Source organism: Chanos chanos, chromosome 10, assembly GCF_902362185.1.
Source record: "Chanos chanos chromosome 10, fChaCha1.1, whole genome shotgun sequence".
Lineage (NCBI taxonomy): Eukaryota > Metazoa > Chordata > Actinopteri > Gonorynchiformes > Chanidae > Chanos > Chanos chanos.
The window spans coordinates 3,945,666-3,971,257 of record NC_044504.1 but is presented as its reverse complement, the minus strand read 5'-3'; the positions used below and the strand labels follow the sequence as shown (position 1 = coordinate 3,971,257).

At 42.7% G+C, this 25,592-nt stretch overlaps 1 protein-coding gene across 1 annotated transcript; it reads left to right on the top strand.

Annotated features, from left to right (window-relative positions):
* The first annotated feature begins 1,072 nt into the window (after positions 1-1,072).
* On the top strand, positions 1,073-24,622 carry tbl1x (transducin beta like 1 X-linked). The gene is made up of 15 exons (XM_030785877.1): positions 1,073-1,238; positions 15,560-15,662; positions 15,996-16,141; positions 16,267-16,486; positions 18,783-18,915; positions 19,252-19,393; positions 19,806-19,869; positions 20,037-20,134; positions 20,591-20,651; positions 21,198-21,319; positions 21,686-21,760; positions 22,088-22,215; positions 23,320-23,485; positions 23,723-23,824; positions 23,999-24,622. Exons 2-15 carry the CDS (start codon positions 15,605-15,607, stop codon positions 24,023-24,025), a joined length of 1,542 nt encoding a protein of 513 aa, XP_030641737.1. The 5' UTR covers positions 1,073-1,238; positions 15,560-15,604; the 3' UTR covers positions 24,026-24,622.
* The last annotated feature ends 970 nt before the right edge of the window (positions 24,623-25,592 follow it).

Here is a 25,592-nt window from a genome sequence, read left to right as displayed (position 1 = left end):
CTTGTTATTTACTTTCCAAATCTGAATGACTGAGCAAGGCGAAAGGAGAATTAATCAGCCACTATGTGACCAGGCAAGCGCAAAAAAACAGCCGAGGGGGATGGGAACCTGCTCTGGCTGCCAGATAAGCGGTTATGTTGCATCATGCTAAGTCTGACTGTAGCCTTTTCTCAGGACTTAAGCTCTTAGGGAATTTGCTGATATTTAGTCGCTTCGCATGTTATTTTATATAAAAGTAAATCAATGGACACAGTTTGTTCAATATTATAAGTGTCCAATAATAAGTTGACCCCTGGGGGAAACAAATCGTTTGTAGTTTTATGCCTGTTAATGCTAAGAAAGTATTTTTACTCGATAAGATAAGAACAACTTTTACACAATTCTGATCTAGAGCTAGTAAATCAGGGAGGTTACAAAATTAATATTTTATTTTTAAACTAGTGCAGCTTTATATAATGCTCACTAAGATTTCAGTCACTTCTCCTCCACACCCCATGATTTATTGGACAGATGAACAAATGTATCATTAGTTTGGCATAAAGATGTAAAGCTGCGACAAGAAAATTGTTTTCCCAGCTTAAGAACTAAGAGTCTTGTTGATCATTTTCATGCGGCATGTAAATATGTACACGTGTCGCAAATCTTAAAGTGAAAATGTATTATTTCTTTTACGGTTTATCGCCTTTTCTTTCTGAGCTAAGGTGACTTTCGTGATGGGTGGTACTTAATGCGAGCGAATAAGCAGGTTTAAGGTCAGGTGCTGATTTTTCCATTGTAGGTCACTGACACCCCCCATCCCCACCCCACCCACTTTCTCACACACACGCACGCGCTCCCGCTCTCTCTCTCTCTCTCTCTCTCTCTCACACACACACACACACACACATACACAGACGCGGGCGCACACGCACGCACACACACACACTCACACACTGAGTGCAAGACTGTCTATGAAAGCTATCTGCTGTGATACGGAGGGAGCACAACCCAGTGTGTCTACGCATAGAGATACAGTTTCAGTTTGAAGTTTTCGGGCGCATGTAATTTTTAAAGGATCATCTCCCCCGATTGTTTTGCTACTGAACAGGTCCAGGGAGCTTTCTCGTCGTCAAATTTTGACAAAAACGAGGATAATATGGGAGAAAGGTCGGCGTCTGCACACTGAAGTTAACAGGAGCTTTCCTCGTGGAAGTCAAAGAGGTGGCGCACTCACTGCGTGCTCTCTCAGACTACTGAAGGTAGGTGAACTACCGTTCTCATTGATTCAGTGAAACTTTCTTATAGCCTCTGCGCTGCCCTTGTGTTAGCGTCATTGTAAACTGTAAGAAACACAATTTTATCCGGAAATAACTTGCAGCGTCAAATACTGTTTTACGTTAGTTTATGTGTATGTGAGCGAGTGTGTGCCAAACGTTTGTATCATTGCCGTACAATTGTCGATATTTTGTGTAGAGTTCTTGTTTGTCGTTATTGACTTTATCCAGGTCAACGCAGTGCCAACACGTGTAGTGCAAGAATTATTGTGATGTTCGTTGCACCAGGTTCACTTGGAAACAACAGTGTGTGTATGCAAATAAGCAAATACAACCATTGTGTGTAGAGAAATAAATTGTTCTTCATTTATACCAATCTAACTGTCCCAACTAAAACTCTAGTTTGACTATTACAGTAACTATTATGAAAGAACCATCGCACATTTTAAAAGATAAATTTCTCACCCTGACAGTTCACAAGCATGTGAGTGGGGGAGGGGAGCGAGTGGCACAGAGCTATGCTTATTTTCACCTCAAAATTTTGTTTCTACTTGGGCTGCTTACTATAGACAGTAGCATGGCAAAATGTACACTTACGTCTTGCCAAAGCTCTTAGCTACACTGAATGAACAATTCAACCTCCTACAATTTTACCCTGATTACATGACATGTCATGGTGCTTTTTTTAAAGACTACTTTAAAGACTAAATCATTACAGCCCTTTTTGCCGTATATACATAGTGTTAAGACGAAACGAGTGGAATGTTTCGTGTCTTCTGTTAAAAAATACTGAATTCAGGTGATGTATCTCGCTACTTTAGCTTCTGTGGTCCCATATCCCTCACCTGTTGATCGCAGTGGGACCATGGCAACCAATGTTACGTCTCTTATCAAGTGCTCTTCAGCACTATGCTTTAGAAGGCGGCAATATCTTTAATGCTTCAGGATACCAATGTTTTTCATGTAACTTACTAAGGAGAGCCTACAAGTGTTTTGGATGTTTGAATTTATAGCATCCGTTACGACCGTAATGCGTCTCTTGGAATATATGTATATACCGTGTATATTTGTTTCTTTTCATAAGACAGAAAGTGAACCACGGAACCAACTTGAGGAAGGGACTGTTTTAGTTGTTGTTATCTGACAGTATTCACTATTGAGACTCCCACTCAAACCCCTATGAGATGTGACAGGATGAGATAAATGACACAAGTAACACAGCATTAGATTAGTGTTCATCACTGGCAGAATAGCCGTAAACGATAACCACGGCTTTACAATGGATTCTTGTTATATAAAGAATATAAAGTGACGTCATCTGGATCAAGGCCTGTTAGTATTAGCTGAGTGGCAATTTCTTGGTTTGAAGATGGTTCATAATGTAAAAAGCTGTTGAGTAAATGTGTAGTCAGCGGATACTTCAGTAACTGTGTGAAGATACTGTACTTTTACGTTTGTTCTATGGTCGACACAGAGAAGTTACACTTGTTTCTCTTGACCAGACGTTAGGACGCACAGGTATCCCACAGTTGCAGGCACATTTGGCCTAGTCTGCCCGGTGATCTGACATTTTGGGACAAGGGTTGCCTGAGGTGTCAGCTCTGACGGCCAGCAGGTTTTCCTCTCCTATTGACTCATCCAAACTCCATGTCCCTCATTCTCTGCCCAGCTGTCCATTTTTACAGTGGTGCAGGTATTTGATGCCGTTTATACATTCCTGATGGAAAGTAGAAAGCACCTAGATGTTGCCTCCGTTCCATCGGCCACAAGAACACTGTTAGAACCCCCCCACCCCCATGGCAGCTGGTTACAGGTTTGAGATGGCTGTGGCTATCATTTTGTATGTTATGTTTACACTTTGATGTCATTGTGCCGTCTATAATGGGGAAAGCTTGGATAGAACTAGTATAGTATAACTAATACTATAACTAGTACATATCCTGTATCCCACCCCCCACCCCCCGCTTCTGCCTTTCAGTTTTCATTCTTGTTAATTAAATCCATTGATTACTCAGCTTCTGATAAACATTCAAATCTATTCTGTGTTTCTAGGAAGTGGGTGACTGAAAAGACATGACTTGTGACTCGTGTAGCATGGTGTGACTGGGTGTAGTGAGAAGTGGACTTTGAGAGAGGGAAGAAATTCTCTTGGTTACTGGAATGTGAGAGTCCCCTCAAAGTTACTGGTCATTCTTGAGTAAATCCACCCCCAACCAGTTGCTCCACACATCCTTTGTCATATCACTAATGGATGTATAACAGTTGTACTTTTTTGTGGTTTGGTGCTTTTTTTTTTTTTTTGTACGTCAGCGACAGTTTGAATACTGGAATTATTTAGACTTCTGTCTGTGTCACTTAGAGACTGTGCTAAAGGTCAGGGGCTGATTTGAACTGATTGTGCTATTGCAGATGAAGTGAAAAAGTTAAGCAGTAGAATCTGCTAATATGGGCTTTTTTTTCCCCCTTGAATAAAAATGGGGCACCTTATGTAAGCTTGCTAAAGTGAAACAGGGAAATTCAGCATTATCATTGAAACAGTATATGTTCCGGTTATTCAACTTGCATAGTAGTTCTGTTTGGAAAAATCACTCCAGGTTGGTAACTTTACAGCAAAATCATGTTCTATCCTGGCTCGACTTTAAAAACATCTTCAGAAGAAATGTATGGTATGTGCGCCTTGTTAGACTGGTGCAAATATTGTACTGTTTCCTCATGGAACAGAACAAGTTTTATAATGTAACACACACTCAGTTTGCAGAGCTAGGTGAAGAACTATAAACCCGCACGGTGTATGAAAAGTGATCTATATTTTTTTCTGATCCAGAACTTGCCCTGGAGGCTGCTATTGGTGTTACGTAATTATCCTTCCTTATGTATGCATTTCATGATTGCTTCCTTTTATCTCAGTATATTATATGTGTGCAATGACCTAGATAATTGGTTCAAAGCTTCAGTTTGTGTGTGTGTGCTGTGTGCGTGCGTGCGTGTGTGTGTGGGTGTGGGTTTGTATATGAGTGTGTGTGTGTGATGCATTAATATGTAGTCTCACTGAAAAGATACACAGTGAAACAAAATAGGGTTCAGTGGTTAAGGCTTCCCGACAATTGTATGGCAGTAAATTTTGATGACATGCTCAGCATACTTCACATAATATCCCTATTCCTCAGATAACCAGGGCTGTAAAGACATAAGCCAACACCGATGCTATCTGCATCACTGTCAGAGACTTACAGTAGAGGTAGTTTGGAGGCCTTGTAAATAGCTCTAGCTTTTGAACAGAGAGTTGTAAATCATTGCAGATGGACTAGGTTAATAGTTAATGGTAACGTTAGGGGAAGACTTGGGTAGTTCTATTTACTGGTGTGGAATTTTGTTAAAAGTCCTTTGTTTTTTTTCTTTTTCCTGGTACAAATCCATACTACTACAATGACATGTCTAATTGCTCTTTCGAAATGACCATATTCATGACGTTAATGTATAGAGATTGCTCTTTTTTTTGTATACGTATGTGTTTTCTTGTATACATGCTGTGAAAATAGTGTTGCGAAATCCTCATTTGGACAGTTTAATCGATTGTATGTTGTGTAATGTAACATCTTTGTAAGAGCCTACATTAGAGGTGACTAAGAAGAACTGTCTGGAAACCTGGTTTTCATCATGTACTGTGACACACTTGGACACACCTGGTCTGTGTTAATTACCTGATCTTTAACTACTAACAGCTGATAAATCCTGATAGTCTCCTCACAATGCGGAGGAGAAGAGCCCAAGGCCACTGCTCCCAGGAACTAGAACCATTTTGCACCCCCTGTGATTCATGGGAAGGTTCTGCGAGTATTTATGCCCTGCGACCTCCAGCGATGTTTTGTCTTTAGGGATGTTTTAATCAGACAGGTTGTTGCTCTTCAGATAAGGAAATTCTTTACGGTGATTTTTGTCACAGCTGTCCTGCTTTTAAGGAAATCCAAATTCAAACCCTTACAACCCCAGAACAAGTTAACTGTACCTCCTGGTTTTAATTCCCTATAAAACTCTGACTCCTAACTCAAGGTTAGCGGGGAGTCTGGTATGTTTTTCTGTGACTGAAGCAGTGTAGCTAACATTGCTGTCACTAAGAATGTTGAGGTGTGATTTTCAGTCATTTTGGAACATTTTGGATCATTGTTTCAGTACCCACCAAATCACTGTTGGTGTTGGCAGATTCACTGACAGAGGAGGTTAACTCACAGGATACAGCACAGTGAGGCTTCTCTGAGTCAACAGTTTGTCTGTTTTAGACCTAAGGCCTTTGACACTGCTTTACAGTCACATAAACTATTTTTTATGACAAAAGTAGATGTATTCTTACCTGTTGTAGAATCGTAATTGAGAATAATACCAAGTTTTATGGTATACAGCATTCTACAGCTCTGTAATTAGATCTGTCTTGTATCATTTATATATTAAAGTCTTTTCATAAGCTGTGATTTCAGTAATTTCCTATTATCTCATGTTGATGTAGGTAGCTCTGGTTAAATATTATCATAATGGTATAATCTTGTGATGGTCGTGGATTAGTTGTTGGCAGTAGATTTCTTTCTGGATTATTCTAATCATTCATGTGGAGTTTAAATCAGTGTCTGGCAGTAATGAGTGTTCTGACAGAGTTTTTTTCAGACTTTCAATAGGTTGGAAATGTGGTCCATAAGAAAATAAACTAAATATGAGTAAAATACAGGTATCCAGGTTTAAATCAAGGCTCTTCTTGTAATAAGAAAAACATAAGTCATTTGTAGTGTACCTCATGACCACATGATTCTTGTACACAGTTCTGATTCTTCCACAGTTATGTTCAGCAGTGCACGGTCCAGGGCTGCTTTGACTGGCCCAGTGACTACGGATATCGATTTGCATTTCAACAGACCCCTCCTGCTGTGTCTGCCTGACCTCGGTGTCAGATACTGGGGGGGTGGGGAGCTAAAGAGGATTCAAATGGGCTTTGGGCTGACACTTGCAGCTGTTGTCAAGAGATGCGGGATTCTTGTATCTCCATGGCAACACTGTTGTTGCTCATTGGTTTCTGGGCATTGTCACTTATGTAATCACATCGCTGTGATTACACTGAGGTGTCTGTGCCTGACCAAAATTAGAAGAACTTCTGGTGGTGGGGGGGGGGGGGGTCTCCTTGGTTCTTGCAGAGTACCGGTTTCGGCGACAAGTTTCAAATGGTTAGACTGTAAACTGATGCTTGAAAGAAACTAACAGCACACCTTTTTTTTTTTATTTGCAGCCTTTACAATAACTGTTCACATTTGTGAGTTTCTTTAACTTGATGTGATGGTGAGAAAGGGGTCTTTATTTGGATTTGAGTTATTGAGATGTAAAGAAATTAAAAAAAGGTATGGGTAGATATTGCATGCGGGTCTTACGCAAGATGTTTTGGCGGTAGACTAACGGATGAATCGCAGCTTGTGAATTATCGCGCCGTGTTCAGCATTGTGGATTGACGTGAAGCAGTGTGAGACACACCAGAAGGTCAGAGCTATGTGCTCCCAACACTCTCCCAGAGACGACTGACACGAGGCTGGTTTAATGTTATGTGTTATTCTGCCGTGTCTCAGATTCAAACAGCTGCTTCCTCCATTGTCCCCGATTATGTTGACTATTCAAACATAACTCTTTTCTTGGCCCGTGTGACCTCGCTGGCAACTGCTGACCCACAGGAAGTCATGGATCCTCGTTCATGTTTGGTGCATTCGAGAATGTGTATTTGCTGAAATAAAGGTCCCCACACGCTGTGTCAATATTTTAGGGCAATTTTCTGCCCAGAATTTACCAGTGGGATCACATGCAGGCACAAACCTTCTCCTCACTCATTCAGCGTTTGCTCATCATAAAGCCTAATGCACTGGTTTCCTTAACCTGGACGTATAACTAAACAAAACTACTCGTGCATTTGAATATTTTTGCACTGGTCCTGGTGCACATTGCCAGGTATACTCAGGGGAAGTTATAACTCTCTGTATGTTGTTTTTTGTTTCTAAAAGTCCTGAGAACTATGTGGCAAATAGCATGAAGGACAAAGTATCCTGGTGGTTAATTCTGTAATTAGGTAATGCTAAACGGCTAATGTAATATTTGCAGAGAGTGGCAAATCAGTCAGGCTGCTCAGTGGAATTAGTGAGTCATTATATATTTCAACGCCATATGGAAAATTTAGCCCAGAGATGTTTCCATGCTCTTGTCAGGACAAGAATGCAGCTCTGTTTGGTGGTTAAAGTCTCTCTTTTTTTTTTTTTTGGCAGATGCTAACTTTTCCCAAACAAACGTGTTGTCAGTGTGTTCTACTTGAACAATGCAAGAAAGTTACTTTCTAAAAACCTCTCTTGAAAGTTGTCAAACTGCGTGTTAGAGATTTCTTGGTTTGTTCGTCATCTGCAGTGCTGAAGGGTGTTGGAGGCAAAGACCAGCTTCTACTGTGGTTCTTTGAATGATGACACCCAGCAAAACACAATGGAGGAAAATCCTTTCACACTATTGAGACAGGAGTGGATAGCTCATCTTTAACGTTTGTTTCCTCTGGCCAACACTGAGAGAGGTGATCAGCCCCTCCACAACACCCCCCGCCCCCACCCCCCTGGCAACTGCCACCTCCCAGTCTCAGCTGCAGGCCTCTGCAGTTGCTGAAATGTGTCATTGAGTAACAAGTAGGGTAATGCAGAAATGGCCAGAGTGTCTCTATCCTGCTCGTCTGTTTTGTGGGTTCATTAGCTCTCTTCTGTCCTCCCTGTCCACTCCTCCTCCTCCTCCTCCTCCTCCTCTTCCCTCTATCTTTCTTCACCTTCCCCCCCAACTGACGAGACTGCCCTGCCGCCCATCCAGAGGCATCAAAGGCGGGTTTTTACTCAACAGAGCAGTTCAAGAGAAAATGGCTGCTGCTTCCAGGTCTTGTTTGCACATCTGTCAGGAGGTGACCGGCCATGAGAAAATTGGGCTTTTGGCAGGCTCAAGCAGAATGTGCCCCCTCCCCCTCTCTCTCCTTCTTTTTTTTTTTTTTTTTTTTTACCCCCAATTCCTTTCCTCAGCAGTGTCCCGTTTTCCACATTAATCACATAATCTCTGTGTTTAAGAGTCACGATCTGAACTTGAGAACTTATCTCTTTTTTTTTTTTTTTTTTTGTAATTTTCAAAATAAGAAGGGTTTTCTTCTTTCTTTTTTTTTTTTTTAATGAATCCAAAAAAAGAACTGTAGCACTGTTTTCAGGTTGTCTTCTGTGCCAAGTATAGGAATGTTCTCAGTGTCTATTTTTAAAACATAGTGAACATTTTGCTCTCTTTCTCTACGTCAGCACAGGAAATCAAGTTTATGCTATTAATCTTTTCCCCTAAATGTGCTGCTCATGCAGTAAGTTTCCTCAGCATGTTAGAGGCATTAAAGTATACACAGTGCAGCATTTTGTATAACATAAGTAGGTTTTAAAAGGCAAGTCATCACAATTCACCCCCTCCTCCTTATTTATTTATTTTTCTAAAGATTTCTCTGTAATCTAGGAAAGCATTGGCTTGTCCTTGAGCTCCACTCCAGAATCTGTTCGGATTCTATTTTTAGAGCAGATTAGCAAGCAAAAATCAGTGCAGCCTTGTGAGATTTCCTTTATTTGAGAATCATTCTGTGACCTTTTCTCTTCAGCCGTTTCACTTAGCAGGTCGTCCTCTACGCAGCGTGACTGCGAGTGAATATCTATCTGCATTACAGGATCATTAAATTTTTTTCTTGGAAGCTGTACTTTGACAAGAGGTCAAAAAGATGGCACATTGATTTCAAAATTGCTGGCAAGGCACCCGAGCCAGCCTAGAGTTCCAGTGAACCTGAAAAAGAAATTAGATTTTGGCACAAGACTTAGTACTGAGTACTGGGTGTTAAGCCGGAGTTATCACAAGTTGTTATACTTCATGAAAAGCGCAATAAATCCATGATCATGCAATGTGCTGACTGTCACCATAGCAACATGATTTACAGAGATCCAGATGAGTTTTTTTTATCACGAGGGCTTTCCTTTGTGCGTCTATTCTACTGTGTCAGTTTTTAATTTTTGTGGTTACCGGAAATCACGTGTCAAAATGAATTCTTGAGCAGGGGGAAGTGTGATAACTGATGTCCTTCCATGTCATCTTTTGATATTACGTCCCGCATGGAACCTTCCATTGGGATTCTGTTCGAAACCACTTTGACATTTAGTCACCGTACTTTGTGGCTTACGCACACAGTCCTCGTAGCTCTGGAGTGTCATTTTACATACTTGTGAGAAGTTGCTTGTTTTGTCGGCCTTTCATATGAATGGGACCATTCACCTTTCGTTGCTAATGGCTTCTTGTCATTTTTCACTGTAGAGATAATGGCATGGGTAGGTGCCGTTGGTGACCTTTGGTTCTTAGCAACAGACAGTAAATTGAACATTGGTTAGGAGTCAGGTTCTTCACCTCAGGCTCAGGTTTGAGAGTCGGTTTAAGCCAAGGTGACAGAACATCAGTGAGCGGTATGATGTCTGCAGCTGTGTTTAGACACCGCAAAGCAATTACCATCCTTAGCAGCCAGTTAACATAAATGTGATGAAGGCCATTAGAGACAAATTAGTCCAATTGTAATGGTGTAATCTGCAACCCTGTCCAGTCATTATTCGCACTTTTTTCCCCCACTCAAAAATCACTTTGATGCTCGTTTCTTGGCACTACTTAATGAAGGCGTTCCAGGTGTATTTGGTATTTATTTTATTTTATTAGTACAGCATACATTGTGTATTGAAATAAAATGATTTAAAATGCAGTAAATTTAGGCACTGACTGCTGGTAAGCTGCTTTGAGACAATTTTGATTGTAAAAAGCACTGCTGAATTGAATTAAATGACGTGTTGTCTGTTCAGCCTGGTCACTATTGTCTTGGAAGTTATTAAGGAGTACTTTGTCTTAGGTTCGAGGGTTTGGCGGATTGATGTAGCCTGATCAAGCCTATTCAGTTTTAGCTTTTGACCCACTGCTACGCAAAGCTTACTTCCTGCTCACGTGTGAGCTGTCGTATTTTCAAACTGACTTGTCTTCTCTCACTTTTACTCTTGTAGATTGAAAATTACCGTCATTGACTGACTGAAAAATCGTTTTGTTTTACTTTGCTGTGTAGTTAGAACTTGATTTAAAGTGTGTTATTCAGAGAATTCAAGTGCAGTGTGAGAATGTAAGCTTAACTGCCCATTAGTATCCAGAGATGCTGATCCATGACATACTGATGAGGACGTAAAGATGTTCTTTCCCGTTTCATGTGAACAAGAGAAGAGTGGAAGGCCGACGATGATGATTCACCGTCTAATTTTCTGACCGCTGCTAATGCGTTTACTGTATCTAGAGCTTATCTTTAAAATGCACCTGATACATCAGCACCCTGGCTATAGACTTGACTTGAGACTCATCCTCAAAAGACTTGAAACTGGACTCAGCCCTGAGATTTGGGACGCGGGGGGGGGGGGGGGGGCGGGGGACTTTATTTTATTTATTTATTTTTTGGTTTTGGCACGTTAACATTAAAGAAATGTCTCATGAGCTGGATGTTATTCCCTCCCTTATTATCATGCGTAACCGCACGCGTGCACGTGGCCACAGATGACTGTAAGCTGCGGCAACAACACCGTGACCATGGCGATCACACCTGCAGCTGCTGTGCCATTAAACTTCGGCTATAATGCCTTCCCACAAGGTGTGCGGTATCAAAATAAAGGATGATCGATCAACCACATCAGATTTTATCCGGCACCTCAAAATGACTGATAGATCTGTCAGTCACTTGGTGATGTCAAAGACAAGTTAACGTAGCACCTATGGAGGGTTATGCCGGGTTCACACTGCACGACTTCAGCCTGATTTTGGCATGATATTGTCGTAGCGGACAAACTTCTACAATTGGGCCGAATATGAATGTTGCGAATGACGAGCGGACGTTTTTACCCCTTGTAGTGTGACATAATCTAAGAACAGCGATGTGGCGTCTGGGACAACCGGCAACGAAACACGATACATGACACAAAAAGTCTAGCAAGTCAGAATTTGACATCTCCCATTCATCCTATTGGTCAACGTTCCTTGACATTGACCAATAGGATGAATGACAGTCGTCCTCCCCAACGACCTATGAACTTGTGCAAGGTCTTGAAAGGCAGCATACGATGATTGCTCAGAGTCATACTTGTAGTGTTGCCAGTCTCCCGGACAAGACACAGCAAGAATCTATGGCACTATGATTACCTAATCTGACATAGTGGCCATCGTGAAAGACAAAAATATCGTGTAGTCTGATCCCAGCATTCGCAAACATGTTAGCTCAGTATCAGCTATCTAACATTAGCCTGTTACTCACTCTGCTCTTTGGTAATTGATGCTCAACACAGACGAGCAACACTGCGTATCCTGTGTGTGCAGAACAAAAAAATGACAAAAATATTGCAAAATACAGTTATTAACCTCTTGAAGGAAAGCTTTGATCTTGTGTTTTTTTTTTTATTTCATGTTGCATTGCAATAGCCCATTTAAAGTGATCATATACCAAACAACTAATCAGTCCTGATACTGTATGCGAATAGATAAGGGTGTGATGATGGTGCAGTGCATGCTTTGAATTCCTTAGATATAGCAATGCAGCGTTCTAAGCAGACCAGATGGCATGCCGCAGATGATAGAATGCTCATTGCAACCATAAGAGACTTGAGACTTGACTGCGACTTGCCCCTCAAAGACTTGAGATTTGACTTGGACTCTAGCTCAAAGACTTTGGACTTGACTTGGATGTGCAAAAAATGACTTGTGAGCATCTCCGGCACAAACTGCCTGTCAGTCAAGAAGAATTTTACATGGCAGTTGTGGCTGTAAACTGAATGCTGAACAGACCCTTTCAAAGACATGGACACAGCAAGCAGTTTTACACGCCAAGGCAACATGATTCTCAACTTATCGGTGTTGGCATCAAAATCAGTGTCAAAAAAGAGGTAGAAAATCGACTCATTGTCTATTGGTTGTTACTGTTACGTTTGTTGCCACAGGTGATGGCAAGTTTAGCCCAAGGTCAAATAGATGGTTCTTTGACTGCATAATTGGTAGATTGTTCTTATTTTGGGGTCGTCTTGTTTGTTCCTGAGAAAAACGTCAAGTAGAATCATGTGGGCAAACACCGTTTTCGGTATTTGTTTGACCTTTGGGAATCACAGAGTAAAAAAAATACACTCAAAATGCTATCCTGTCTGAACAATGAGGTTTAATGTCAAAAAATGAAGCCAGTGCGTGTGTCAGGAACTTGCTTAGGTTGGCCATGTCTTAACCGAAATGGACATTTAAAAGACACCTTACTGAGACACTTCACTAGTTAAACAGCGACTAGGCCGACATCCCCAGTCCTTCCTGCCTCTTGCGTGCGACAGGTGTTTACTGAGCTCAGCAGTCAGCGCCTGTCCAAATGTAATCGACATGAAACCTATTCTTGCCACTTTTAGTGCCAATTATGGAAGCACCTATGAATGCCCATAATTCTACCTAATTGTCCATGTCTGTCTCACTTAGCTGGGATGGTAAGCTACAGTTAGCCAACTAATACATCTGACAAAGGGATCGTAACAACCTAGCACCATCCTTAATGGAAATTTTCAAGAAAACTCATCGTCGCCCATTGGACTTTGGGATTGCTCTATCAATTACAAACACATGAGACGCTGCCTTAAAATATGGCTAAAATGAGATACCTTAGTAACCCCCACTCCCCATGACATGTCAACATCTTACTATGTGTAACGGTTTTTAATCTACCAGTTTGCGCACAGTTTTAGGCAGGCTGATTTGTGTTGCTGACTAACTTCAAAATAAAATTTGTCCTTCTTGTCAACTGTCGGCTACTTCTTAAGGTTACCGAGGCTGGGATGTCGTTCCCAACCTTTCTCACGCTTCATTTAGAGCCTAAACACTTACACTCCCACTATCTCACGTGGACTAATAAGAGTAACACGGAGGAAGAAGACAAATACCCATATAAGATTTTTGTGCACAATTCCCAGTGAGAGGCAGCATTTTCTGTAAAAAAAGGTAGCCTAAATGCCAGGGGAACTGTGTAATCGATGATTCTGTCATAAGCCCATCTGATACTTAGATTAGTGTAGCACAGTTGTTCCACTAGGACACAAGTCCCTCCGGGCTGCAGGCTAATTATGTTGGCGGTTTGTGTGGTACAGAGTGGTGGCAGGACACAAAAGACAGCAGCTTGCGGCGGCTTTGATGCAGATAGCCATAGCGGGCCGCTCTTGTCATGTAATTAACCAAAAGGAGCAGTGACAGCAGAACGGGACGCGGTTCTCCGATTGCCTAGCGAAACCAAGCCCAGACAGCCGCGGCAAGGGAGAAGAGACAGTAGGCAGACCATTGCTGACTGGCTTTTGTCCTCATTAAAGGACATTTTTAGAATTAATGACTTTATTTACATAAGAGCAAAAAAAAAAAAAGAAGAATATTGTTGGAAGACTATCCACTACAGTCCTGCAGTGCCGCAGCAGACTATGGAAGCACCACGGAACGCATCCCAAAAAAATTAGAATTCCTGCATTTTTACAGCTGCTGTTAATTTCCAGTGGTGGAGGGGGTGTTTGAGTTATTTTCATAGTACCGACTCCCAGTTTTAATTGGCAGGCACAGATATTGAGTTTGAGATTAAAAATAATGATCGCTAATACACTGCTAGACAGGAAATATTTTAGTACGCTTTTGATTGGACCACAAGAAATGACAGGCCTGGAATCCGTTCTAGGGATAATATCTGTTTTTCCACTGAAACACAATGTCTGCTTGCTCCGTAATAAAACCGTGTGTTCATCTGAAAGAAGACCTCAAGGTGAAAAGGTGAATAATTACAGTTGGTAACATGCATGACTCCCCACTGGCACTGTGCCCTGCGACATTTGGGACAAACATTACTTATCTGCTGTGCACTTGCTCAAGCTTGTTGCTATGAGACCAATGCGGGGAAAGCTCCTCGCCTAGTTTGAAGTGTGTGTTGGGCCCTTGGGTGTGCTCTACATGTCAGCTCTTTTTAGGTTTGTGGTGCTCGGCTGTGATAAGCCTCCAGGTAAAAATTTGGGTTTGGGCAACGTTGTACTATCTTGAATTCCTCCTCAGAACATTTGTGTGTGTGTGTGTGTGTGTGTGTGTGTGTGTGTGTGTGTGGTGAAACATGTGGTCTCTGTGTTTGTGTGTGTGTGTGTGTGGTTGTACATGCGTTAGAAAGTATCATTTCCAGTTTTGGATCTGATGATATAACACACCATTATGGTTTGTGCTAAACCCACTGTTGGTTTTAAAGTTTTACTAAGAGGGGGAACTAAAAACTGTGAGTTGTCACAAATGGAATACTTAATGCTCAGAATCTGTCTGCTTACACATTAGTAAACTTTATGTTGTGAACTTAGTAGGTGAGGCTTTAAACATTTTTTAGCTTGTTGTGCAGGAATTTTCTTCACATTTAAATGAAGTGTCAATAAGTGATACCTTTTTCAAATGATCAGGGAACAAAACGTAGTTCTGGTTTGGAGTTTAAGTTCATGTCTATGTGAATTACATACTGGTGAATCTGTGGAAGTGAAACAAAGTGTATAAGAGCTTTTTTTGATGAATATTATCTGTATGTGTTATCTGGATCATCAGTAATGACATTATTTGAAGAAGAACTGAGATATTTTGAGGGTTTTTTTTTTTTTTTTGAAAACCTCTTCATGAAATTCAATCACACACAATGCTTATTCAGCTTTTCTTAGAATTGCGCCATTTCAAATGAGTGAAATGGGGAAGATGGCATCACGCAATCACTTTCATTTCCTTAAAAAATCAACATCTGCATCCTCGTGTTAGTACATCGGGCAGAGCTGCCCTGATTTCCCATAGTGTGTAGGTGAGGTCAGATAGTTCATCGAGGAACTACAACTAAGGCAGAACCACCAGTTGGGCAACTGACTCACTCCATCATTCATTCACCCACTCACTCACTCACTCACTCACTTCCCTATACTTTGTGCAGATCCTGTGGCATGCTGTTGAGCTAGACAGTGCTAATAAGTAGAAAAAAGGTGACTACTGGTGGGTAAAGGAGGATATAGCATATGACTGCATGTTAGGAATGTGACAGGAAGGTTTGTAGTTCATGTTAAAACTAATAGTGTTACCAAGGGTGGATGACGGGGCACGGATGGTTTAGAACAAGACACGTAAATGTAATTGTAATTCTCTCTCTCTCTCTCTCTCTCTCTCTCTCTCAGAGTAGGCCAGTCCTCCCTGTGTGCCTCACACGTTGAGGTGCTAAGATGAGTATAACAAGTGATGAAGTCAACTTTCTGGTCTACAGATATCTGCAGGAGTCAGGTGAGTACTTTACTGTGGAGAGTACTTCAGCCCATCAAAGAGGGGTTTTGCGTGTGTGTGTTCGTGTGTGTGTGTGTGTTTTGCCCACTCCTTTTCATGTACTGAAACAGAGATTTGTGCTTCAGCTATGTGAAGTAGGCTGGGGTCACTTCATGCAGTTTGGCTGAAACGCAGAACAGTTCTGGGGATTTTAAAAGGCCAATTATTTTACTCAGGATTATAATCTGCATTTGTGAAAGCCCTCTCTCTCTCTCTTTGTGTGTGCATGCATGTGTGTGCATGCATACACGTGTTGGGAATCTGACTGACTGGACTTTGGTTGGATTGTTCCAGGATTCTCACACTCTGCCTTCACCTTTGGCATCGAAAGCCACATCAGCCAATCAAACATCAATGGAACACTAGTGCCCCCTGCTGCTCTCATCTCCATACTTCAGAAAGGCCTTCAGTATGTGGAGGCCGAGATCAGCATCAACGAGGTTCGATCAAATAGTTGACAAATGACGTCATGATTTTAAAAAGAGAAGGGCTGCATTTATATTCATCAATATAACTTAGTTTTCCACTCAGCTGTTTGTTTTGTTTGTTTGTTTGTTTCCCTCAGGATGGCACTGTTTTTGACGGGCGGCCGATCGAGTCGCTGTCCTTGATCGATGCTGTCATGCCTGACGTGGTGCAAACTCGGCAGCAGGCTTTCAGAGAAAAACTCGCCCAACAACAGGCGGCCGGCATCGCCACGGCTACGACCGGCGGCAATCACCAGAATGCAACCAGAAACGGCGAACCCACAGTTAACGGCGAAGAGAACGGCACGCATGGCCTGAGTAAGGGAATATCCTAAACCTGACACTCTTTTACTCTCTCTCTCTCTCTGTCTCCCTCTCTGTCTCTCTCTCTCTCTGTCCCTCTCTCTCTCTCTCTCTCTCTCTCTCTCTCTCTCTGTCTCTCTGTCCCTCTCTCTCTCTTTCTCTGTCTCTCTGTCCCTCTCTCTCTCTCTCTCTCTCTCTCCCTCTCTCTCTCTCTCTCTCTCTCTGTCCCTCTCTCTCTCCCTCTCTCTTTGTCTCTCTCCCTCTCTCTTTGTCTCTCTCTCTCTCTCTCTCTCTCTCTCTCTCTCTGTGTGTGTGTGTGTGTGTGTCTCTCTGTAATTACTCTAAAACACTTTGGCTGTGGTTTAGATGTGGAGGAACTTGAGAGCAGTGTATCAAGTGGAACCTCAGAGCTTGAGACACAGATAGCAAATGTCTGTCAGTGTAATCTTGCGCAACGCAAATAAAGAAGTCACATCCGGATGTCCTTGTATTCTCCGTTTCAGTAATAATTGTGTTATGAAAATTTTTCGAAGCATTAAAATGAAGTAAAATTAGAGAAGTGGCATGCAAATACGTTTCAGCAGAGAAACCAGAGCACAACTGCACAAATGCTCATAGTGCTCTGTTCTAAAGTGAGCTTGGAGTCAGGGAATCTTACAAATAGGTTTTTACATTTGAAATAAGTATGCTGTTCCAAAAGTAACTGTGAAAGGTTTAATTTCATTTGATGTACTCTTTGGAGCAATTATTCTAATCTCATGCCTCTCTGTGATTAACTGAAGAAAAATTTGGGGTCATCCGACACTGTGACCTCAAGATGGAAGTAAACGTTTTCCTCTCCGTGCAGTGTTTCGATTCATGGGAAGATATGGTGAAGCATTGTTGGCACAAAAATAAAAATCGGGGGCAGTTTACTAGTGTGAGTATGTGAACTGTAAATATAATTGGACCTCGGACTTAGCCTTGGGGCATGCCACACGTTGGTTGTGCTAATGATAATATGACATCATTAAAAGCCAGTGAAAAGTTTTATTTGACAGACAGACAGGGCCCGTAAGGACAAGGCCAGTCATTTCCAGTTAAATAATAACACCATCTATAAAACTAGAATGACACATTGTGTCAAGGCAACCCTGAGAAATAGAGGATACGGTGTTCTCAGACATCATAAGTAAATCATTCCTGAAGTTACGGAGACCCATTGCGGTGCTTTGTATTGGATTCCAAAATGACATTTCGTGAAATTTCTTGAGAATAATGAAGTTTCGACTTAGCAATCGTTTGGTGACAGTTTTTTTCCCCCCTCCAGACTTCAGATTAAAGAAGTAGCTTTGGAAAAGGCCTGTAATTACTCCAAACGGATGGGGCCTTTAAAGTCTGAGCAATGGCTTTTTCTTTAAAGAAGGAAGAACTAAGCTGGTTTCTAAAGAGCTCTTCACCTTAGAGACTGTAGTTACAGCCTTCTTGAGGCACTTAGTTGAACTATTGTCAAACCATTTTTGTAATGATTATAATAAAGACCTCAAGCTCAGTTGAATGCAGTCATGCATCATTGAAGACAACAGCAGTTATCTGGTGGAGAGTGGATTGAGTATGAAGTCTAATTTGGTCACTTTTGTGTGACAGTAATTCTTCACATGCTTAAGACAAGGGATAAGTACAAGAGCTTTTCTAACATTTTGCAGTATATGTGACAGAACATACTAAAGATTGTTCTAGCAATATCACATATTAGAAAGATTTGAAATATATCGAGCTGCCATCTGTAACTGCATTATTGTAGTCAATCTTTTGAGAGAACAGGATGAATTTGTGTATTGTGGAGGAAGTAACTTTGTTCAAGAGTCATCAGGATGCAGCAAAGTCTGAATTTGCAGAGTATAAGCTACCCCGAGAGATTCAGATCGTGACAGAGAAAACGGAGATCTCATATTTAAAGTTTAGTTTTCATCAAACACCGTGTGAGGATCATCAGTTCTTTGCATGGCCACTGAATTGTTGACATCAGTAACTCAGAGTATGTGATGTTTGCATGTATTGAAACCTGGGTCGGCGTAAGGACAAATGGCTAGAGGACAAACAAAGCCACTGATAAAGCCAGTGTTCCCTGTAGGGTTGGTCAGTACAGGTTGAAGAAATGACTCAGCTCTTGTTTCAGACAAAAACAGTTTTTTTTCTGTTGTGAGTAGTCTCATGTGGCAACCCCACGCTGCTTGCAGACTGAAGACCTAACACGAGACAGTAGTGAAGCAGACTTGGGAGCAGGGGGAAGCCTGTTGATATGCCAACCACATTCCTTTTCTCCTGACAGACGACCACTCGGAGGCCATGGAGATCGACGGGGAGGTGGAGATCCCGGCCAGTAAGGCCACGGTTCTCAGAGGGCATGAGTCAGAGGTCTTTATCTGCGCGTGGAACCCTGTCACCGACCTGCTGGCCTCAGGGTGAGTCTGACCCTCTAGAGCCTGCTTCGGCGGCTCCTTCGGGACCCGCCCCTGCTGTGACGGAGCAGGGCGCTGCACTGCCCCACTGATGAAAATTGACTCAGGCCCCAGATACTAAAAAACTGCACAGTGAAAACAGTGTTTACTGTAATCGTCTTTTGACAGACTTGAAAGGTTACCGAATACTGTTGTCAGCGCTATATGTAATTTTTTTTTTTTTATGCTGTTTTCATGTAAATGTAAGATATTTATAGTATACACAAAATGTGTTGGACTGTCTTGTTTTATTGGTTGGATTGATCTGGGGATCCTCTGTCTCTGATTGGCTCGTCGTAGCTCGGGCGATTCGACGGCACGGATCTGGAACCTGAGTGAAAACAGTAACAGCGGCTCCACCCAGCTGGTGCTCCGCCACTGTATCCGAGAGGGGGGCCAGGACGTGCCTAGCAACAAAGACGTCACCTCCCTCGACTGGAACGTGAGTGCTCGACACCCATCCACGCGTTCACATGTGAAGGGAGTGTAAAAGCAAAGTGGCAACGTGGAAGCTTCTTGGCTTCCTGAGTCAAAGTTGGTTTTTTTTTTTTCGTTTTTTTTCCCTGGGTGTTTAGAAAGTAGATGTGACGTAGATTATGTCGAAACACTTTGTCACCAATCCTATGAAAACTCGTATCCAGTTTTCCCAAAATATATGAATTATCGTCTGGGCTCCCTATTCGCACCATCAGTTTCTCCACCACCGCGATCCACTGATAGCCAGTGCTTTTGGTACTCAGAGTTTTCACCCTGCAGGATCTGAATGCAGGATGTTGAGCTGAACACTGTGTTGAAACGCCAGCAGCTTAATCAGAGTGACTAAATGAGTGACTGCTTTTCTCCTCCTCCTGCAGAGCGAAGGGACCCTTCTGGCGACAGGGTCTTATGATGGATTTGCGAGAATATGGACAAAAGATGGTATGTTTGCTTAAGATTGAATTAATTTCTTTGAAAAATGCCTCAGCTTATTTCCCGCTACTTTCGAGGAATATTTAAGCTTGAAGCTAAATCCATAACACAATTACTACACTTCTTTTCCACTTGACTTACTTTCTTTCTTTCTTTTTTTTTTTTTTTTTAAACAGGCAATCTGGCCAGCACCTTGGGCCAACACAGAGGCCCCATATTTGCACTGAAATGGAACAAGAAGGGGAGCTGTATTCTGAGTGCAGGAGTGGATAAGGTAGGAGAGAGGTCATCCGAAAATGTCAGCGATAAAAGAGCACTCAATCCACAACAAAGGTCTGAGTGGAATTGTGATTTTTGGCAGTGACTGTTTTGGATGCTGTTCTCTCACTGGAAGCCCACAAAAAGAGCCAGGATGAATCTTGCATCTGGTCCCATTGTTTGAACAATACAAGGCCGAACTGAGATGAAAACAGCAAAAGTTTTCTCTTTTTAACTTAAATATTCGCTCCATGTAGGCATTTTAAAAATATTCAAAAGCCAACTACACTTTTAGAGGTGCTAATTAACAGGCTGCCAGACAGATGAGTTGTCTGACACTACCCCCCCCCCCCCCCCCACACACACACACACACACACACACACACTCACACCAGCTTTGGTGTTTTCATTTCAATCGCGAGCGCCTGGCACATACCTCTGCTCAGTAAGTGTTGATTTCTCCTCTCTACAGACGACAATCATTTGGGACGCGCACACAGGCGAGGCCAAACAACAGTTCCCCTTCCACTCAGGTAAGCTGGGCGTGGCCCGGGGACCACTTGGGAAAACCTGGGCGGGGCCTGGAGACCACTCTCGTGAAGACAGTCGTCATGGATGTGGCGTCACAGGGGGAATAGTTGTCAACCTCTTGCTAGCCAATAGCTTTTCTAATGCTGAGAGAAATGATCCACAAATGAGGTCCATGGAGACCAGTGTCACCACTTGATGCCCCTCCCTCTAATTCACTGATTGGCTTGTATCATCCTCAGATATTTTTTCATCATGTTCATGGATCTCCCCACCCACAGTAGAGATCTTGTCCCTTCAATGTCAGCACAGCAATCGCAACAAACACTGAAAACAGACACGTGAGACTAACATAGAGAGAGAATTCTCTTATGTAACTAAAGAAAAATGAAAGAGTCCAGACTGATGAAGTTTCAGAATACAACAGAATTGGTCCAGCAGTTCTGAGAGGGACCTTTTGGTTCTATTTAACTGACCACCACTGTGCAGTCTGAGTGGCTTTCTGCGCGTGTTTTATTTTTGTTTTTTCGTTTTTTTTTTGTATTCTTTAGCGCCGGCATTGGACGTGGACTGGCAGAACAACACGACGTTTGCCTCGTGCAGTACAGACATGTGTATTCACGTCTGCAGACTGGGCAGCGACCGGCCGCTCAAGACTTTCCAGGGCCACACGGTAAGAGTTCGGGGATTTTTTTTTTTACCCCCGGGCCTGTGACCTGGCACGGCCCGCCCTCAGAGTGGGCCGGCACAAGGTCCGGGATAAAGAGATGGATGAACAGATGTATAAGTGGAAACTCATTTCAGCTTTTGGCCGGCGGACATGTTTATGTGTGTTTGCATTTAACCTCAAATGAGTTTTGCTCTATTTAGCCCACTGAATTGAAAGCCTTCTTTTTTTCTTTTTTTTTTTTATGGTGTGTTTTCTCCCTGCATTTAACAAGCCTATGGAAAAGTGCGTAAATATATATGGTAGTTTTGTATGGAAAAGAGGTTAGTGTGGAATGAAAATGAAAGTGCAGTGTTATTTGTGTTGTTGCAGAATGAAGTGAATGCGATTAAGTGGGACCCTGCAGGCATGCTGCTGGCCTCCTGCTCAGACGACATGACTCTGAAGGTATTGTGTGTGTGTGTGTGTGTGTGTGTCTCTGACGTCTGCCAGCCGGTCTGGGCCGCTCTAAATTTACTCACCTCGGTCAGATGGTGTTGACGTTAACTTATCTGGTCATTTTCATTTGGGCCTTAACTCCTTGTCTGTGCAGGAGAAACGCAGGATATGGTTAGCTGCTGCATATCCATGAACACGGCATATATTTTACACACACTGCATGTGTGTTACACACACTCTATATGTCATTCACACACCGTGTAATACGAGGTTTTTGATAAGGCTGTAGTTTTGTATGGTGTGATAGAGCACTGGTTTTCTCTCTCTCTCTCTCAGATCTGGAGTATGAAGCAGGACTGGTGTGTTCATGACCTGCAGGCTCACAGTAAGGAGATTTATACAATCAAATGGAGCCCCACTGGCCCCAGCACCAACAACCCCAACTCCAGTGTCATGCTGGCCAGGTAGTGTCCCCTCTCTCAGTTTCTGTCTCACGCTCTCTCTCTCTCTCTCTCTCTCTCTCTCTCTCTCTCTCTCTCTCTCTCTCTCTCTCCCTCTTTGTGCTCTCTCTCATTCTCTGTCCCACTCTACAGAACACCAAAAAGGGTGTGTGTGTGTGTGTGTGTAATGGGAGAGTGGTCTTGCATAAGGGAATTCTTGTCCTGGTTTGTTATACTGGCCCTAAGGGCGAGTATCTAACAGTAGCCTGGAGAAATAAACCTCTGACACACACACACACACACACACACACACACACACACACACACACACACACACACACACAGCTTTAACTGGGAGAAAACAGGGGTTCACTGAAGCTCCTAAATTCCTTGGGTGGTTGTGCTAACTGGGAATGTGAAGATGATTCCTTCAACAATAATAAAAGTCATCATCACAATAATAATAATAATAATAGATAATTCTTTGGCTTTATGGAAGACTCACAGAAAAGCCTATTGTTTATTTTAGCATCCCTTAGAATGTACTTAATGAGTGATTAATTCATCCACTTTCACAATCCAGCCAAATCTGTCCAAAACAATCCAGCTTTTCTCAGCCATAATGATCATAGTGATTAATATGTGTGAAATGAGGGTTTCACGCCGGCCCCCTAATTAACACTCGCAATCCAGTTAACAGGTTTTGTAAAAGAAAAAAATCTCTTTCTCGCACTCGCTCAAGTCTCGCGCTGCTAACAAACTTGGCGCTGTGCATGTGATTAAATGGACAAACAATGCGAGGAAATCAAGTTCTGTAGCTAAGCGAGGATTTTGTGACTGGCATTTTTGAAATGTCGCTTTTTCTAGGGAGGCAGATATTGAATTGTAAAGCCTTGAAACTCTGCCCACAGAGTGGCTCGGTAAACTAGGGTGAAATTCAAACCTGAAACTCACACACCCATCACTGTCTTTGGACACGAAACCACACCGGAGGACAGACTCCATACTATGGCGCTGATAAAGTCACGTGACCTGTGGGACCACATTAAGAGTGAGGTCTGAGCTCCTACGAATGGCAGAGGGGTGTAATGAGGTTATGAAATCCTGTGTTCTTTTTTTTGTTCTCAGTGCTTCTTTTGACTCGACGGTGCGGTTGTGGGATGTGGATCGGGGCGTGTGTGTCCACACGCTGACCAGGCACCAGGAGCCCGTGTACAGCGTGGCCTTCAGCCCCGACGGCAAGTACCTGGCCAGCGGATCCTTCGACAAGTGCGTCCACATCTGGAACACCACGGTGAGTCGCTCAGGGCCACTGTCAGGGGCTTTGTCTCTCAGGCTGAAGTCAGGGAGTACAGAGATTAGATGGTGAACTGATCGTGGATGGATAATGACAGTGGCGGTGACTTTTACAGGGACACAGCCCTTATTTGACAGTGACGTTTTGGTAGAGAATTGATGGTAATTTTGTAGTGAAAGGATGCTAATTTTTTTGTTTGTTTGTTTTATTTTTGGTGTTGTGTGTCTGTGTCAGAGCGGAGCTTTAGTGAACAGCTACAGGGGAACCGGAGGCATTTTCGAGGTCTGTTGGAACAGCACAGGAGACAAAGTTGGAGCCAGCGCCTCTGATGGATCAGTAAGTCAAATCGATCAGTCCATCAGTTACATGTGAACATCCCAGAGTTTTTTATGTTACAGACATAACTAATGGCATTCCAATTGATATGTAACGTGATAGCTTTGAGACAAGCTATCTTGTTTTAACGCATCCAGTGATGAAGCTAATGATAGTTCTTTTTTGCGCTGCCAGGTTTGTGTTCTAGACCTGCGGAAATAACCAACTGCTTGTGACTGGGCGCTGGGGCGAGCCATTGTGACATCATCAGGGCTGTGACATCAGCAGCCTCACGCTCGTCGCTTTCTCGTTGTCGACGGCTGAGGGGTTGGGGTTGGAGTGGAGTGGGACCCCAACATGGGCAGAAATGCAAGAAGATGGCACCAATTGGTAGGCTACGCCAAAAAACAGAGACCTGTCCAAATCTGGAAAAAAAAAAACCCAAATCGAGCCGTGAGACAGGCTGATAACGGGCGGAGGGAAGGAGAGGACATATTTTCGGCTGTAAAATCACAGGTGATTCAGTAACACAGCTCTAATAAAGACCACCGAGAGTCTTTCGGAAGGACCCACGTGACCAGACTGGGTTACGGCCCGTTTTGAATCCAGTCCTCCCACTTTGAAAAACGTCGCGAAAAGCAGATCCTTGCAAAAGCAGGGTCTTGCAGAGCCCTGTCAACCGCCCAGACGATGCACTAGATGACTGATAATGTCACAGATTTGACCACAAACCTGCGACTTTCTTCTGCTTTGAATTCCGAATTCTTCTCTCTCTCTCGCCCCCACTCCCCCCACCCCCCCTCCTCCTTTTTTAACTTTTGCTATGAAATGACAGAATGACAGTGCACACATAAAGTGTCTGGTAACTTTTATTGGGTGGTGTTTGCACTGGCGTCATCCGAGGATGTGATGGTTTACATTCTCTCAGTGGGGAAGGGAGCTGACTGGACGGCTCCTCTCGGCGAGTCATCTGACAGACGTATGAAAAACCAATCTCACAGTCCCCGTTCCATCTTGTCGCGTGTGTAAGAGCCGGACCTGCGACGGCTGTGACTGAGGTTTAAAGAGAGAAAAGGATGGTCAGTGTGTGGTCTGCACAGGTGTAAGACTGCCTGGATTGTAGATGTCTAATATCCCCACTCTGAATGTAAAATGTAATGAATGTAAAGAAATGTAAATTAGTCGACTACACAGATTTCTATACTGTGTGTACATATAAATATATAAGTATGTTTATATGCTGTAACTATAATCTGTGTACTGCAGAAGCGTAACGCTTGGATTGACGCTTTGCTTAAAAATTCAGTTAATTTTTTTTTTTTCCCCTACTAAATCCCCATGTCTCGTCTCAACCTTACTGTCAGGATTCCATACCTCATGTCTGAATCAGAAGTGTGTACGGATGTGAATGTATGTCTGTAACTGTGCACTGTGTGGATGTGTGTGTGTGTGTGTGTGTGTGTGTGTGTGAGACGACTGTATGGGTAATGGCAGAACTTTCAGCCGTTAAAATATGTGCCTCTAAAACGTCTTCAGATCCGACAGTAAGCAAGGAGACATGACCAGTCAATGGCATTTTTTTCTCTCTTTCTTTATCTTCTTTTCCTTTTCAGCACGTTTTGGGGTTTTTTCCACTCATAATTTTTTTTTATACTTGCTTATTTTTGGGGAGGTAATGAGGCATTCGATGTATAATAGCAAATTTTTTGTGAAACTATTCCGAGCTTTGAGCGTTCAGTTCATTTGATAAAAGAACGGAAAAATCAAATTTAAGCACCAAGAAATGTAA

What these genes read in the sequence shown, in the direction of transcription:
- tbl1x (XM_030785877.1), top strand. Translation starts at nt 15,605, where the DNA reads ATGAGTATAACAAGTGATGAAGTCAACTTTCTGGTCTACAGATATCTG. An exon ending in CAGATATCTGCAGGAGTCAG is followed by an intron (nt 15,663 to 15,995) that starts GTGAGTACTTTA and finishes GGATTGTTCCAG; the next exon opens with GATTCTCACACTCTGCCTTC. An exon ending in CCAGCGCCTCTGATGGATCA is followed by an intron (nt 23,825 to 23,998) that starts GTAAGTCAAATC and finishes TTGCGCTGCCAG; the next exon opens with GTTTGTGTTCTAGACCTGCG.